The sequence below is a fragment of the Sinocyclocheilus anshuiensis genome, unplaced genomic scaffold, assembly GCF_001515605.1.
Source record: "Sinocyclocheilus anshuiensis isolate Anshui unplaced genomic scaffold, SAMN03320099.WGS_v1.1 scaffold2571, whole genome shotgun sequence".
Lineage (NCBI taxonomy): Eukaryota > Metazoa > Chordata > Actinopteri > Cypriniformes > Cyprinidae > Sinocyclocheilus > Sinocyclocheilus anshuiensis.
The window spans coordinates 77,435-93,914 of record NW_015560621.1 but is presented as its reverse complement, the minus strand read 5'-3'; the positions used below and the strand labels follow the sequence as shown (position 1 = coordinate 93,914).

At 37.4% G+C, this 16,480-nt stretch overlaps 3 protein-coding genes across 3 annotated transcripts in view; 1 reads left to right on the top strand and 2 right to left on the bottom strand.

The window, feature by feature from the left end:
- LOC107681894 (GAS2-like protein 2) overlaps positions 1 to 3,489 on the bottom strand; it is a 10,226-nt gene extending 6,737 nt beyond the window's left edge. Inside the window, exons 1-3 of the mRNA XM_016478265.1 lie at positions 3,138 to 3,489; positions 2,277 to 2,506; positions 272 to 379 (exon numbers count right to left, since the gene is read on the bottom strand). Of these exons, the coding sequence (XP_016333751.1) occupies positions 272 to 379; positions 2,277 to 2,506; positions 3,138 to 3,489 (690 nt within the window). The remainder of the gene's footprint in view (positions 1 to 271; positions 380 to 2,276; positions 2,507 to 3,137) is intronic.
- A 783-nt stretch (positions 3,490 to 4,272) lies between these two features.
- Positions 4,273 to 8,294, bottom strand: LOC107681884 (protein FAM98B-like). The gene is made up of 8 exons (XM_016478251.1): positions 8,192 to 8,294; positions 7,998 to 8,104; positions 7,594 to 7,716; positions 7,249 to 7,502; positions 7,069 to 7,149; positions 5,173 to 5,289; positions 4,943 to 5,086; positions 4,273 to 4,846 (listed from the first exon to the last, which is right to left on the bottom strand). Exons 1-8 carry the CDS (start codon positions 8,233 to 8,235, stop codon positions 4,688 to 4,690), a joined length of 1,029 nt encoding a protein of 342 aa, XP_016333737.1. The 5' UTR covers positions 8,236 to 8,294; the 3' UTR covers positions 4,273 to 4,687.
- An 820-nt stretch (positions 8,295 to 9,114) lies between these two features.
- LOC107681881 (heterogeneous nuclear ribonucleoprotein U-like protein 1) overlaps positions 9,115 to 16,480 on the top strand; it is a 14,761-nt gene continuing 7,395 nt past the window's right edge. The window contains exons 1-9 of the mRNA XM_016478248.1: positions 9,115 to 9,221; positions 9,635 to 9,892; positions 11,183 to 11,605; positions 12,489 to 12,669; positions 12,743 to 12,816; positions 13,474 to 13,613; positions 13,702 to 13,801; positions 13,942 to 14,054; positions 14,178 to 14,444. Coding sequence (XP_016333734.1) covers positions 9,676 to 9,892; positions 11,183 to 11,605; positions 12,489 to 12,669; positions 12,743 to 12,816; positions 13,474 to 13,613; positions 13,702 to 13,801; positions 13,942 to 14,054; positions 14,178 to 14,444 — 1,515 coding nt within the window. The 5' untranslated portion in view covers positions 9,115 to 9,221; positions 9,635 to 9,675. The remainder of the gene's footprint in view (positions 9,222 to 9,634; positions 9,893 to 11,182; positions 11,606 to 12,488; positions 12,670 to 12,742; positions 12,817 to 13,473; positions 13,614 to 13,701; positions 13,802 to 13,941; positions 14,055 to 14,177; positions 14,445 to 16,480) is intronic.

Below are 16,480 nucleotides of genomic sequence, written 5' to 3'. Positions count from 1 at the left end.
ACACACACACACACACACACACACACACACACACACACACACACACACCTTTATGAGCAAATGTCATCTGCAGTTGGTTTGAGCCATTTATCTCTTGTTATCATTTCCACAAAACAAATACTCTTCCATTTCTTTTCAACAAAGCTTCTGAGATAGTAAAATATTTTTTTATTGACTATGATGGATCAACACATATTTTTGCTTGTCTATGCTGGAACAATAGTAGCGCTTAAAATGATCAATTGACAGAAACAGGTTTTATATACAGTACCCGCACAAATATGAGAGTGTTGGAGACTCCAACCCTGTATTTGCCCTCTGATACCTTCACCATGGGAAACTGGGATGGGCAAGTGCATCGGCTTATCAGAAGCTGGACCTGCACACACATAAACTCAGAAACATTATTGGCATGACCCACACACCCGACAGAGTATTCTAAGCAGATGTAACCTGCCACTTTGAGAGCCCCATAAATCAGTGAGGAGAGCCACAAATCAAAATGGCAGTCTAATTCAAAGTTCCCCTCCTTTTTCCTATCCCTGCAGATCATTTGAAATGGTAAAAAGAGGCATGAATCTTATAGGTATAGATGGATGTTCAGCTTTGACCCTTTAGGTGTCCTTGTTTCCAAGGCATCCTCTTGCATGCCATATACGCTGAATAACAGTGGGTTTTGTGTTATAGGGGGTGTAGTGTTTCAGTCACTGGAAGGAGCAAGCGATGAGCTGCCATCATTGTGCCCTTGAGCAAAGCAATTACAGATGGCTTGTGCCTGTAATAAGTGTACTTACAGGCAAGTCGCTTTGGATTAAAGTATCTGCTAAATGACTAATTACTAACAACAAACAGCGACTGTGACTGAGAAACTGTTCGTTAGACTTCTGGAGTGAAAAAAAAATTAGATTTTGAATCCCAAACATTATTTTTTCTTTACTTAACTTAAATGCATATTACTGTACTGCAAAAAAAAATCTTATTCTCTTATTCTAAATCTTATTCTCATTCTCATGACTGTATTACTGTAAATACAGTCATGAAAATCATCATGTCACTCTGGACACAATGAAAAAAAAAAAGAAAAAAAAAATACAATGATATATCAAACAACCATGATAGATTAATAGTTTATAATTTAAATATTTATTTATTATTATATTATATTAATTATATTATATTATATACATTATATTACTTAAAATAGGAGGGGGGATGTTCTCAATTGTTGTCAAACATGTTACAATGCAAAATCTTTATGATACAAATGTAGGTTTTATTTTCGTTATGCAGTTTTTGTCCTTTTAAAATTTAGGCTGTGATGTGAAATATGTTCTTGACAGGTTTTGTGAGATTCACCTAAAGGGATTATTTAATCCGAATGCATAAGGGTCAAAGACGTTAAGATGTCCGCATCAAAATAAATTTACAAAAGTGATTTTATGTCCATAGAAAGCACATTAAATGTAAGTAAAGTGTCTACTTTCAAGGTTTCAAATAAGTTTTTGGAGAATAAAATGTCAAAATTTGGTTTCATTCAGTGTAACACAATATTTATGGAAAAATTCAAACAACATGCTTATTCTGACGTGTACATATTAAAATATATAAAAGAATTAGGGAGCATATTAAATTTTATTGTGTTTTAAATGAGTAAAAAATTCTTACTGACAATTGGGCAAAACCTAGGATAGTGGCAAATTTAAAAAATGTAAAATTACAACTAATTAGTATTTGGGGTGAAAGTAATTAGTCTTTTAATATGTCATAAATTGATTTTTGTTGTAAATATGCCTGACAAGATTGTTACACTGAATGACATTTTAGTGGGTCTCTTCTGTAAATCTGGGGAAAATGTATGATATTTCTTTTTTGCTCAGAAAAACAAAAACAAAATTTCAATTAAATTAAACAGAACATTTTTTTTATTTTTGGGGGGGAAAACAACAACAATTTAAAGCAGTATTACACTTATTGTTTTTATGCTTAAACCCTTTTTCGTCTTTGACCCATAAACTGCTTAGACTAGTCTTACATCTAATTTTTTTCCCCTTTAAGACTGCTCATAACTTTTTCCGAAAAGTTTACCAAAGTTGACCGATTACTCCTTGGCTAACTACTAGTTGGCCCCTGCATTAAACCAAATTTTAATCTATAATTTTGATAGAATCAAATTATTTTATGCAAAAATTGCTTAATTTTGATTCAATTCTTAATTAAAATGCAATGCCCTCAACACATCAGTAAACATTATGTGAATTTAATCTTTGATACAACACCATCTCGTCCAGATTCTGGATGTTTATCAAGCTCCTCTGCGGTTTGGACTGAGCAGGCAAATCCTCCATCTCTTCACGAATCTCCTCCTCTATCTCCTGCTCCAGCTGAATGAGGACTGGTGAAGCCATGCCGAAACAAGAGGCCCGTCTGGCCACCTCAAGAAGGCACAACACAAAATTCTTCTCGTTCTTACGCAGGACAAGGTCATCTGTCTCGAACATCAGTACATCTGCAATGGGGGCAGAGTTTAAGATGGTTACAGAAAACAGAATCAGAAACTATAAGAACAAAATTTTGAAATTAAAAACTCACTCAGTAATATTTTATTTATGTTGTGATGACCTACAGTACATATGTGAGCCGTATTGGACTTGGCAGCGTAAAGCAAAAGTAAAGTTTTCAGTTACTGGTGTCATTACAGAAACTCGCTATTCGATATTAGTAAAATGTGAGTTAAGATCAAAGTCCCTTTAAAGCTTATACTAAAGTCTTTGGTTAAGATATAGCATGAATAGATGAACAGTATTCGACTGGTCATGTGATTTCAATATGGTGGTCCCCATAAGGGTCTGTGTAAAGCTTTTATTAGTCTACTGCTATGACTGGCGTCTTAATCTCATGTGAGTGAACATGACATATTAATCAAATGTACTATTCACTTTTTAACGTATACAACTTTTAATGAGGAAAAACTCCTTTAAATGTGAACGAACAGCATGGACAAGTTTCGCTAGTATTGTGAGCTCACAGCACTATCTAGTGGTAAGTGTCAGAACTGCTAATAAGTGATGTTCTATCAAACTAATTGTATGTTCTATTGAGTAATAATTCTATATTAAACAAATAACCGTCATATATACCTGGAATGCTCATCTCTTTTCGACACCAGCTGATAAAATTCGTGACATTATCCCGAGCCAGGAATGTTGTTGGATGGGCAGAGCTGACGAACGTGAGTCCAGAAGCGGGCAGCTGGACCTCCGCGGGTCCGGTCCTCTTCAGAAAATCATCCGCCACGCGTGTCACGTTATTTGCGTGAGCACACAGCAGCGCACCTGTCTCTAACACCCCTAAAATATTATTTACGTCAATGTCAATGTTGTATAAATCTCCCAGCCATTCTGCCAGGTCTTCTTTCATGGCATAGAGATATTCCTCACTCGATTTAAAAGGCTTGGTGCTTTGATTGGATGCATACTGAATTCCAGACATGGCTTGGATTGCATCAAATTCATTTAATCGACTCAAAAAAACACATCTAGGATGATCCAATATTGTAAGGGGGGAAAAAAGACACTCCTAAAAATTACGTTAGCAGCATACTGACAACAAACCAGTATCACTTAGTCTAGCATTAAGTTTAAAGTGTACGTTTGATCGACTCCAGTCCAAAGGAAAAAGATATATATTTTGCCGTACTACAAATTAGTGTAAATATAATTTCATGAAATGCATCGGTTGTGCAGTGTTTCATCGCGTTTTAATATGTTGTCAGGGTGTGTGAACGCGGAATCGTCCTTGGTTACCAGATAACGTCTTAATCCAAACACTCCAGTTAACCATTTACTGACCATGAGTTCAACTCTTTAACAATAAACACCAAAGTATTGAAGATTATATTAACAATAAGATAAATATTTATATAAACTCTACCCATCTTACCATTCTCAGTTTAAGTTTAAACTTTAGCATAGCGAGATAAAATCGCAAAGGGGTCGTTTATATGGGCATGAACCTAACATAAACATTAAGACTACAGGTTAACATTTATATATAAATATATAACATGTATAATAACATAAATGTGTTTTTTATAACATAAATATGTGTGTGTTTTAAAAACATTCTACAACTATCTATTCCACAGCTCATTACAACACGCATTTTCTATGTCATTTAAATCTCAAACGAGGTCATAAACCATGTATTTTAATTAATACAAAGATCTAGAAGAATGTTGAAATAGTTTTTAATGAAATATAGCATGTCACACTGAAGAACATTGCCTTCACTGCCTGAAATACCATGTCAACAACTACTTAAAAATGCACATGTAAAAATAAATAACATTAAATGGGAAATGTAATAAGGAGAAGAGAGTTAAAAGAGAAAATACTGTTTCAAAGGAAACATAATTGACTTTAATAATTTCATCATAGATCTTGGTTGTTCAAAGTAAATAAAGCTTGTAGCCATTCATATTTATACATTTCACTGAAATGATTTTATCACATTTTTGTTCATCAAATGAAATAGTGCATTAAGTAATTTGCAACATTAAATAAGAATTCATTTTTTTATATAGTCAATGATCATTTATGTCTCATTTTAATGGGAAATATTGCCTCCTTTTAACATAAATCTCTTTTGTTGTGTTGTGTTAGTTACAAAACTAGCACTAAAAACCCTTCTAATTCTGTGTGTTTTTATTCTTCTTTCCTGAATATTCTTGTCTTTTCCTTTTATAATGATGACCACCTCCTCCCTCACTGCGTCTGGTGAAGCTGGGCATCGGTGGCTCGATCTCTCCTGGACGCCCCCCTCTGTCCGGCACGCTGCCCATCAGTACCTGCAGAAACAAATGTTGTGTATAAATCCTTATTAAATCTTATGCAAATTGCCACACTGAATTTATTATTAGAAGCAGAACTTTGAAGAACGGCACCTTGTGAACTGCTGTTGAAGGCCCTGCTTTAACTGGCCTAATGCGAGACTCGTCCTCCCTTATAGCCAACAGCTTAGCAATGGAGACGGAGGACTCAAGAGAAGGTGTACAGGGTGACATGGAAGAAAGCAAAGCACTGCGTTCCTTGAAAGAAAATAGAGAGAATTTGCTCAGTGAAACCTAATACAAAATACATGCTTGAAGGTTTGCAAAAGAGACAATCTTAGTACCTTTCCCCTCTCTCCCCAAGTAAAGGATTGTAGTGTGACATGGAAACGCTTGATCATCATTTGGCGCCGACATTCATAATCCTTACAGAGAGCTCTGTTGATGTCATTAATCTTTTTCTAAGAGTGAAAAAAATAACTGTGAAAATATTTGTCCTGGAATAGAATATAAAAGGTCAGTGTGACTCTGACACAGTTCTACTATTTAAATAGGGAAGTCGTGGCCTAATGGTTAGAGAGTCAGACTTGTAACCCAAAGGTTGTGGGTTCGAGTCTCGTACCGGCAGGGATTGTAGGTGGGGGGAGTGAATGTACAGCACTCTCTTCCACCTTCAATACCACGACTGAGGTGCCCTTGAGCAAGGCACCGAACCCCCAACTGCTCCCCGGGCGCCTCAGCAAAACAATGGCTGCCCACTGCTCCGGGTGTGTGTTCACTGCTGTGCGTGTGCACTTTGGATGGGTTAAATGCAGAGCACTAATTCCAAGTATGGGTCACCATACTTGGCCACATGTCATGTCACTTTCACTTTCACTAAATACTAGACAAACAATGTTTTGGCCCTTTCTGTGTTTGTCAGGCAGTCAAAAAAATTACAACTTTAAAATATTTAGAAGAATAGTTCACCCAAAAATTATAATTTGCTTAAAAAGTAATCACCTTCAGGCCATCCAAAATGTAGATGAGTTGTCATCAGAACAGATTTAGAGAAATTTTGCATTGCATCACTTGCTCACCAATGGATTCTCTGCAGTGAATGAGTGCAGACAGAATGAGAGTCCAAACATCTGATAAAAACATCACAGTAATCCACACAACTCCAGTCCATCAAATAATGTTGTGTGATCCGAAAAGCTGTTTTTGTAATAAACAAACCATCATTATGATGTTTTTAACATCAATCCATTGCTTATGACTAAAATAGAGTAAAAAAGCCATCTTGCCTGAATCAGAAGAGATAGCACCATTTACAAGTGAAAACAGTTCTAAACATTATATGTCTGTGGATTTTGATGTGAGAGGACAACAGGGGATGGACTTTTTCATTAGAGGAAGAATTATTATGGATTATGGACTGGTATGGACCAGATGCAAAGGTTCAAAGTTAAAACGCCTTAATGAGGGACTTGTTTCTTGCAAACATGCAGCTTTTCACTTCACAAGACATTAATTGAAGGATTGGAGTCGTGTGGTTTACTTGTGGATTATTGTGATGTTTTTATTAGCTCTTTGGACTCTCATTCTGACGGCACCCATTCACTGCAGAGGATCCACTGGTGAGCAAGTGATGTAATGCTAAATTTCTCCAAATCTGTTCCGATGAAAAAACAAACTCATCTACATCTTGAGTGTGAGTACATTTTTAGCAATTTTTCACTTTTGGGTGAACAATTCCTTTACATAAATACACCTGAGTAGGCATAAACAACAAACAACACAGCAATTATAAATAAAAATAATGAATTAGGGCTGCACGATAAATCGCATGCGATATTTAATGCGCATCTTGTCAGTAAAGCCGGTTCTGTAATCAGCGGTAAATCTCCGTGCGTGCTTTCACATTGAGCAGCATTAACTACACAGAGCCGTTGTTCACTGACTAGCCCAACAAAACCACGTTCATATTCGCGCGATTTTTTGCGCAGCTCATCAGTGAACAACGGCTCTGTGTAGTTAATGCTGCTCAATGTGAAAGCACGCACGTGATGGAGATTTACCGCTGATTACAGAACCGGCTTTACTGATAAGATGCGCATTAAATATCGCATGCGATTTATCGTGCAGCTCTATAATGAATCAATATAAATCAACCATTTTTGGTCATGCTCCTGCTCTAAAGTTTTTTTGTTTGTTTGTTTTTTTCGGATGTGCACATACCATTTCACTTTAATACATACCCATTGCTCAGAGTTCAGACTGGACTTCAATAATGCTTCTGGCACTTCACCTTCTGGAAGTGATGTCAGCCGTGACTCCACCTGAATAAATGACGCATATGTTAGACATCACCAAAAAAATAAAAATAAAAATGTTAAATTACTAATAATTACTAGTCCTTCACTGGTGATGTTTCTTACCTCTGCACAGGCATCACTTATCTGAGAGGATGTTTCTAAGCCAAGAGTCTGAAAGAGTTCTGCTAGATCTTTATTTACTTCTTTCAAATTAGTTTTATCCTCTCGTGCTGGACTGATTTCCTGTTGCTCATCATTAAGACTTTCCCATTTTCTTTGCTTTTTGCCCTTTGACTCAGAACTCTCTTCTGTATCTTCTGGATGACTCTCTCTGTACATCAGCACGCGTGTTGCCGCCAACTCTGACACCAAATACTCTGTAAATTGAGTGAAAATATGTACAGTAACACTTCACAGAAAAACCTAAAAATGCACTGACTGACATTATCTATCACCTCCCTACCTTACCGGTCACTCTGAACAACAGAAGTGGGCTAAGGTGCTCTGATGTAAGTGCATTTTGAGGACAGGACATCTCCTTCAGCACTTCCCTCAACTCCCCGACCAGAACTGCACCACCAACATGCCGTGCTGAAGCACAGTTACATTTTATCCATGATAATAATACAAAAAGATGGTTAAACTAAAGTTGTGCAAAATGTTGTTTTATAGGCAGGATTGTAGTTGTATCCCAGGCCTAGAATTAAAGCTAAATATAAATAATTAGATTTAAAAGTCTATTCATGAAAATAATTTATCATATTTTAAATATGATACATTGAAATACCTTATTTACTCATCACGAACGACTAAAAAGCGATGGAAATTCGTTAGTGAATACAGAAGTGTGAAATAGGTCTCGGTTGGGTTACCTGGAATATCAGGACAACTTGCTCTTAGTTCTGAGATCAACCAGGTGAGCAGCGGGCAAGGTAATTCATCACATTTACATTCCTTCAAGCACTCTCTGCTTTTATACCTATGAAATATTAAAACAGCCCTGAGTGTAATTACCTTGAAAACAAAACAAAGTTTTAAAATTGCTGTTTATTTCAGCGTTACTCACCCAAGAGCTTTAATTAAAGTGATTGCAGAAGTATCTCTCTCCATTGTAACAATTACACAGGATATGCCGTGAGTTCTGTACTTCCTTATTCAACATCAATGGCTGTTGTAAACAAGGCAGAAGTCAAGAAGAAGTCAAGCTCTGCCGATAACCGATTGCAAGGCAAGATTAATCGATCGCAATTGATCGAAACAATTCAATCGTCCTAATCACCGAACGGACAGATTCCTTTGGTTCTAAACTGATCAGGTATTGTACAAATGTTGCACAAACACTCAAGACAGACACTGATCTTGACGCATTGATCTTTCAGTGTCTCGACTGTTTTTCCCCCTTGCAAATGAATAAATACATACTGATAAAATAAAACGTAAATTACTAAGTAATATACATTAAATACAAGTAGCCTACTTTATTATATTATTATATATAAATATATTATTTATATAACCTTTTTAATAATAATAATAATAGTAATAATTAATTCGTAAATTAATTCGTAATAATTAATTTCAAAAAATAAAATATCTGACAAAAAATGTTTTGAAAAAAAAAATATTGTGCATTAATATGAGCACTTATCCCAGTTTATAATTGACTACTGTGTTATCGAGAAATTAAATAATACTAATTATTAATAGTTTTGCTTATTAGGGAGGAAAGTGTTGCATGGTTATTTTAACTTGGACAAAACAAAATGTATTTAATTCAACTTTTTATTTAGGTCAAACAAGCTTTAACCAATATTCCTTTTCTAACTATAAATCAATTACCTGTATACGTTAAACTATATTTAAGTTGCTGTATTTGACACGTTTACGTTGTTTTTATATGAACATTAAAAAGGCTGCGTATGACTTCTATTATTGGCTCCAGCGTCATAGACAGACAGCAGCTTCAGCCAATCAGCTGCAGGGACCGAGAGCGCGCGGACCGTCGCCGCGCGGAGGAAGTAGGCAGCCACGGTCACCCTCCATCTTCGAAAACATCGTAAGGACTATTCGCTTGAGGGGGAAACTGACAGATAAAGGTAAATATTTTGTTTTCTGAGCACACGAGGTAGTATATATGTTCAGTTATTGATTTAAACTGATATTTGATTATTTTAGAGTATGCATGTGAGGCGGGTGGATTTTGCGCGCAAAATAACGTTACTTGACTCCATAGTTCGCTGGAATGCTAACTGTGGATACAACGAAACACGCCAATAGATTGTTTTGACCCGTAAACGAATGGATTTTGGTCTATGCATGTTGTTGTAGTTCATGTACTAAAGCGGAAATACCCTTCCAAATGAAGTGAAAGTGTCTTTTAGCTACAAAGACCTTTGCCTCAGTCAGCCAGTTAGCTTGCAGGCTAATATTTTAGCGAGTGTGGAGATGATCCGCCGAGCGCGTACAGTAACCAATCAATGACTCCCGTGTGTTTACTCTGACTGTACAGCCGCACAGTTTGGAATAAACTGCTGTAGGGGTGCATGCATCATGAGCGGGCTTAATGTCAAAAAGCTCAAAGTCAATGAGCTGAAAGAAGAGCTCCAGCGGCGAGGCCTGGACACTCGCGGGCTGAAGGCGGATCTGGCGGACAGATTGCAGGCGGCACTGGAGGCCGAGGCGGCTGGGTCTGCGCCATCGGACGAGCAGGAACAAGACTATGAGGCTGGCGGGGAGCCGGGAGAGGGCAATGATTATCAGGAGGAAGGTAAAGTGTGTTTTTACGTATGTGTTTTGACTTGGTTACATTCTGAAGCTGTAATGCAGGCTGTGTTGTTGCGAATGGGGATGTGCTTCACAGAGATTAGGAGAGATTATTTATTAGGGTCGCCTGGCAACGTGTCAGACCACCATAGGGGGACCCCTTTTGATGTAGGACATCCATCTGGGAAATACAAGAAGGGGCATGATCTAATAAGTGCTTCCATTGTCGTGGAAAACTTAACATTTTGTCATTTTACAACTGGAAAAATCTGGTGGCATGAAAAAAATCAGTAAGAAATTAATAGAATCTTATAAGTCATGGATATATTGTGGAAATTTCACAGAGTATTTTTATACATGTACTAACTATAGTAATAACTAGCAATTAACACTAATTCCAAATATTACATTATATATAAAGTACATGTTGTTAGTTAATATTTGTCAGTAATTATTTGTGCAATTACACTGTAATAAGCATACCCTAAATCTTTACATTTGTATGTGTACATTTATTTAAACAACTAAAAAATTTTTCCTATACTTCTATTCAGTATATTGTACATTATTTAATTCTGTTTTTTCTTATATTAGTGTTATATTCCATCCCTACTGTGTTATTCCTATGTATGTCTGCACTATGTCTGTACTTTCTTCTGCACTGGAAGCTCCTGTCGTCAAGTCAAATTCCTTGTGTGTGTGTGTAAATACTTGGTAATAAAGCTCTTCTGATTCTAAAATAAAGTGTAACCATTGCAGCATTGACATTAATGCAAAAAAATTATTTGTGATTTCCTGGCATGGAAAAAAAACTTTTACTTAAAAAAAAAAAAAAGAAAGAAAGACAAAGAAAATAATGCTTGTGAATTAGAAATTACAAAATATCACGAATAAGCCATGGATGTTTAAAAAAAAAAAATAGTTGTTTTGGAATTGCTTTTTTTTTTTTGCATAATATGTACAAATTTGTATAAAAAAAAAAAATATATATATATATATATATCTGTATAATATTGTGAAAGACTTTTCCGTTTTTGACTGGTTTGTGATTGGGTATTTGTTTAAATGAACAAACAGGTTTTGAGCTGCTACTGGCCTCCATCTGAGCCATCAAAGAAGGCAAAAAATGGAGAACTGCCAGATAAGAACACTTGATATATATATATATATATATATATATATATATGATTAGAAAATTGTATTTGAGTAATCAAAAATGACTGGAAGAGTCATGGAAATTGGTTCTAGACATTAATGCAACAAGATATGTTTACTCTGCTTAATTTCTACACAGAATTTGCAGCCAGGAAGCGAGATTATGGAGAAGAGGACAAGGCACAGTTTGATGATGGAAACAGCACAGACCTCTACCAGGGTGGATTTGATGATCAGGGAACCGAGAGTAACGAAGGCAATGAGGACAGCACCGAGACCCCCATCCCTGGTTTTGAAACAAGTGATTATTCATCAGACGCGATGTCAGGAAAGATGAAAGAGCATTACTCCTATGACCAGGATGAATACCAGGAGCCTGGGGCCAAGCAGTCGTACCATGAGGAACCAGCCAGGCAGCACTATAAGCAGGATGAGGTGAAGGAGGAGTATGAGGAGACTCCTTTACGTGCGGAGCCACAGGGGGAGCAGAAGTTTGACGAGCCAGCGTCACGGCAGATCCCAGAGGGAGACTCAAGTCAAAGCAGCCAGCAGGAAGAATCTGGTAAGTCTGGTCAAGTGTATAAACCACAAAGGGTGACAACCCTCTACATGCGAGTAAATCACTCGCATATGCGACTAAATCTTCACTCTGGGTGACTAAATGATGTCTAACATTAGCCATTGGCTAATAAATTCTTAGATTTTACTCGCCAGTGTGTGAGTTGGAGGCCAAGTATAAGTTTAGCACAGATATATTTTCACTTGCTTAACACTCTGACTGAGCGCTTCAGAGTTTCGCTCTCCATCAAGAGATCTGTGCTATTTTTCAATTCAGCTCAATGGATGCGCAGCGTACCTGTATTTGCCGTACCATAAACTCAAGTGTGAAGGCACACGACTCACTGTCGCTTTGCTGAGAGCACTGTTTCTCACACACACGCAAAAAAAGAGCGAGCGAGAGAGTCTTACATACCATGCAGAATTGACGCGCTACATGTAAACGATATGCTTTGTTGTATTTTCTTGTCAAAATAAGTTCATTTGGAATTCTTCAGTGTTTAAGAACAGCCATAAGATAATGCCGGTTTCTCCAGTAGTGGGCGGAACAAATGCGCAAACGGCAATCTCATTGGCTGGTGCTCACCTATTATCTTCCCTGTTTTGATTTTTAGCAAATCAGTTCCCAGCGCATGCAGATAACATGATTAATATTCATGAACCCAGCAGCTCATTAATCCTTAGTGCGTTTTATATTGTTATTAGTAGTAGAATTCGTATTATTATTATCTTATCAGTGTTATTGTTAGTTTTCCCCCCTTTTTTTACAGAAACTAACCACACACAGTCCAACCTGATCAAAAGCAATATGTGCAAGTTTAACGCTACATTAGATGTATTTATAAAATGTCATGTAGCTTAACATATATTTATCCAAATGTTTTCAGAGAGTTATGAGGTGAAGACTGAGAATAAGGCCAATGAGGATGTTCCACAGCAGGCTGAGCAGGTCAGTGACTGGGACACACAGGCCAAATCAGAGGATGATAGATGCTCATCGTACAGCCGCAAGAGGTCATATGATGATAGTCGAGGATATGGTTACTATGAACATCGTGAGGAAAGGAGGTAAGTTAGGTCTCCTTGGGTTTACTTTGTTTTTTGTATTGCTCAATCTCATAGTTCTCTTTGGTTGTTTTAGGGGAAGGTCACCACAGCCCCCAGCTGAAGAAGAAGAGGAAGACATTGATGAAAAACTTGTGGTCATTGACACCTGTGAGTATAATTAAGGAGAGATTAGTATATCCTGGTTAACATGTAGTATTAATGGGTCGTGTTTAGTCACTATTTTTACTTATTTTATGTATGACAACAGAAACAAAATATGTAAATGGGAACAGCTATTCAGTTGTATTACAGTATGTGACAGTTCAGAGAGTAGAACAGATCTGAAGTGCCAAAACTTGTCTGAACGCAAACACGATGCAATGATGTCATAAATATGCTAACACGTCACCTGCCGCAACAAGTCTCACAAAATCCTGTGGGAAAAACTGTATTGTCCCATCCTAGGTGGGAAGTCAAATTGCGTTCTTCACACAGAATTTCCACACGTGCAGTGGTTTCACTTATGTGCCGAACCGAAAGCCCCGTACCAAAATAGTTCCATTGCACCCCAATTTGGAGTGCTGTATTTTCATTAGGGATGCACCATGTACTTATACTCATTCTCATTAAATTCTCCGATACCACACAGCATGTTCACAGTGTCTGTGTCCACACAAAGAAACACTGAACAAAACAGACAGAGAGCAGAATGAACATATTCGAGATAATGGATGTCTATGATGTAAATGTATCTAATTATTCACCGTTTTATTCACATTACAGAATAGTACATTACAGAATTGCTTCTTGTTTGTTTGTCTCTAGATAACTGTGACCTGCACTTCAAGGTGGCTCGTGACAGATACAGCGGATACCCTCTGACCATTGAGGGTTTTGCCTTGCTGTGGGCAGGTGCTCGAGCCACTTATGGTGTTACCAAAGGACGTGTGTGCTTTGAAATGAAGGTAACAAAGATGCTATTTAGTGTTTGATGCCATGTTTGATTGCATGAGATAGGTCACAAAGATCTTTATTGTCCTGTTCCTTGTTTAGATAAATGAGGAAATTTCAGTAAAGCACCTTCCTACCACTGAGCCTGACCCTCATGTGGTGAGAATCGGATGGTCCCTGGATTCTTGCAACACTCAACTTGGTAAATGACCAGACTTACCATTACCCTGCTTCAAAGTATTTTTGACACCTGATGCATTTTTCTTTAGTAAGATTAATCAAGGTTTGTGTTCTATGCTGCATTAACATTGTAGTTTAAGAGCTTGTTCCTTCGTATTACAGGTGAAGAACCCTTCTCTTTCGGCTATGGAGGAACTGGCAAGAAATCCTCCAACTGTAAATTTGAGGACTATGGGGAAAAGTTCCGTGAAAATGATATCATCGGCTGCTGTATTGTAATTATATTTTTCTCTCATACTTCTAGATTAGATTACACACAATGCATCTTAATATGGGCTCAGAGACTGTATTTTTAACCATATCTCTTTATTTTTTTCCACTCGGATTGTTTTCCATAGGACTTTGAGAGCAGTGAGGAAGTAGAAATGGCGTTCTCCAAGAATGGCAAGTGTTTGGGCCCATGTTTCCGTGTCTCTCGAGAGGAACTGGCCGGGCGTGCTCTTTTCCCACACGTGTTGGTGAAGAACTGTGCTGTGGAATTCAACTTTGGACAGAGAGAGGAGGCCTTTTTCCCTCAGCCGGAGGGCTTCACCTTCATTCATGATATTCACCTAGAGGACAGAGTCAGAGGGACACTGGGACCGGCCACTAAAGCTGAATGCGAGGTTTGATGTGGAAATTAACTTTTAAGAATAAAAATCATTATGTATTGCAGTCTCATCAACAAGGATTTTATAATGAAAAAGAATTGTGTTTTTGAATTTTCAGCTGTGGCTGAATTTTATGCATCTATAATGTAATTCCATGGAGAGTAATAATTTATAAACATTTGTTGGAAAGTGATGCCATTATTTAATGTCTTTAAAGGGGTCCTATTATGCTTTTTCACTTTTTCAACTTTAGCTAGTCTGTAATGTTGCTGTTTGAGCATAAAAAAGATCTGCAAAGTTACAAAGCTCAAAGTCCACTTCAAAAGGAGATATTTTATTTAACAGAAATCACTTTTCAAAAACTACAACGAACGACTCGTTTGGACTGCAACGCATATTTTCCGGGATTTGTGATATCACAAATACCGACGAATGGGACGAGACCTGGTTGAGCTGCACTAGAGAAGGCAATGAGTGTTATCACTATGTCGGAGACGCGCTAGCTTTCCCAAGGCAGACAAACTTAGAGTGGTTACAATCATCCAGGTTTAAATCGCGCTCAAATTGATTTGATTTTGACGCAATATTTACACTGAAGCTCGCAGGTGGCTATGGTAAGGGGCGTGTCATTTCCCGACCAGGTGCCGAGTGGTGCCAATCACAGCACACACTGGCCCAGCTAACCAATCACAGTACATTTCGTATTTCAGAAGGCGGGCCTTCATTTGATACAGGAACTATTTGAGCCGTTTATGCCAGACTGGGGAGAGAGGTGTTGTAATAATGTAAAATATGTGAAAAATAATGTGTTTTCCAATAACCTAGTATGAGAGCCTGTTCTAGTACACCCCCAAAACAAAATCAAGACTTTGTAAAAGAGCATAATAGGACCCCTTTAAAATTGCCTACTTATTGCAATGTGCCAAAAGACTGTAGATAGGCTGGACAATTAATTCTTGTCAACAAGACCTCATCTGTATTAACCAGCTATGTAATTATAGCATGTGTAATACGTAACAGTAAATCAAATGTTTACATTTAAAAAGATGTAAAAAGATTTGTACATGATCAGTGGACAGAAGATATTGGTGATACCTAGTATGTAGGGTTGTGATGGTGAGGAAATTTTCCCACCGGTTAATCGACGTGTGACAACACCAGTAATACCGGTATCACCGGGGGGTGGGGTTCGTTGGCATTTTCCATGTTTTCCTCATTTTCCTTTGCTTTTAAATAGCTTATAAATGTCCGTGTGCATTTTACTTTCACTTTCGAATTAGCACAGCATACATACACCTTGATATAAAATAAATTAATTACACAAAGTTTAAATACAGTAAAAATCAGCAAACACTGGAACCAAAAAAATAAGAAATGAATGTTTAAAAAAGAAAAAAAAACGTACAAAATCACCTTAGATAAATGACAAAAGTCAACAGCTTTTTCAAAATCCAAAATATTGCCAAACAGGCGCTTTTGCATTTAGTTTTGAAACTAAATCGTAATCTTTAATTGTAGTGTCTGTTCTCTAACTGAACTAAATGATTTTTATTGCTATAAAAAATCTAAACGGCGGTGGGCAAGTGACATAACCGGTGTTAAAGGGTTAGTTCACCCAAAAATGAAAATTCTGTCATTAATTACTCACCCTCATGTCGTTCCACACCCCTAAGACCTTCGTTCATCTTCAGAACACAAATTAAGATATTTTTGATCAAATCCGATGGCTCAGAGAAGCCTCCATTGACAGCAACGCCACCCAAACTCTCAAGATCCATAAAGGTACTAAAGAGATCGTTAAAACAGTTGACGTGATTACAGTGGTTCTACAATTATTTTATGAAGCGACGAGAATACTTTTTGTGCGCAAAAACAAAACAAAAATAACTTTATTCAGCAATCTCTTCTCTTCCCTGTCATTATCCTTATGCGGTTAACGCAGTAAGCACAGTGAAGGCTTCCGTGTTCTACGTCCGAACGCCGGCTCATTATTGGTCGAAGCTGCACATGTGAGGAGCGCGACGCATGCGTGTGATGCTGATGCAGGAGCC

Excerpts from the sequence above, each read along its gene's own strand:
- LOC107681884 (XM_016478251.1), bottom strand. The coding sequence starts at position 8,235 with ATGGAGAGAGATACTTCTGCAATCACTTTAATTAAAGCTCTTGG. Across the intron at positions 7,150-7,248 it reads TAAGTGATGCCTGTGCAGAG|GTGGAGTCACGGCTGACATC; the intron begins GTAAGAAACATC and ends TCATTTATTCAG. Across the intron at positions 4,847-4,942 it reads CTTCAACAGCAGTTCACAAG|GTACTGATGGGCAGCGTGCC; the intron begins GTGCCGTTCTTC and ends TTGTTTCTGCAG.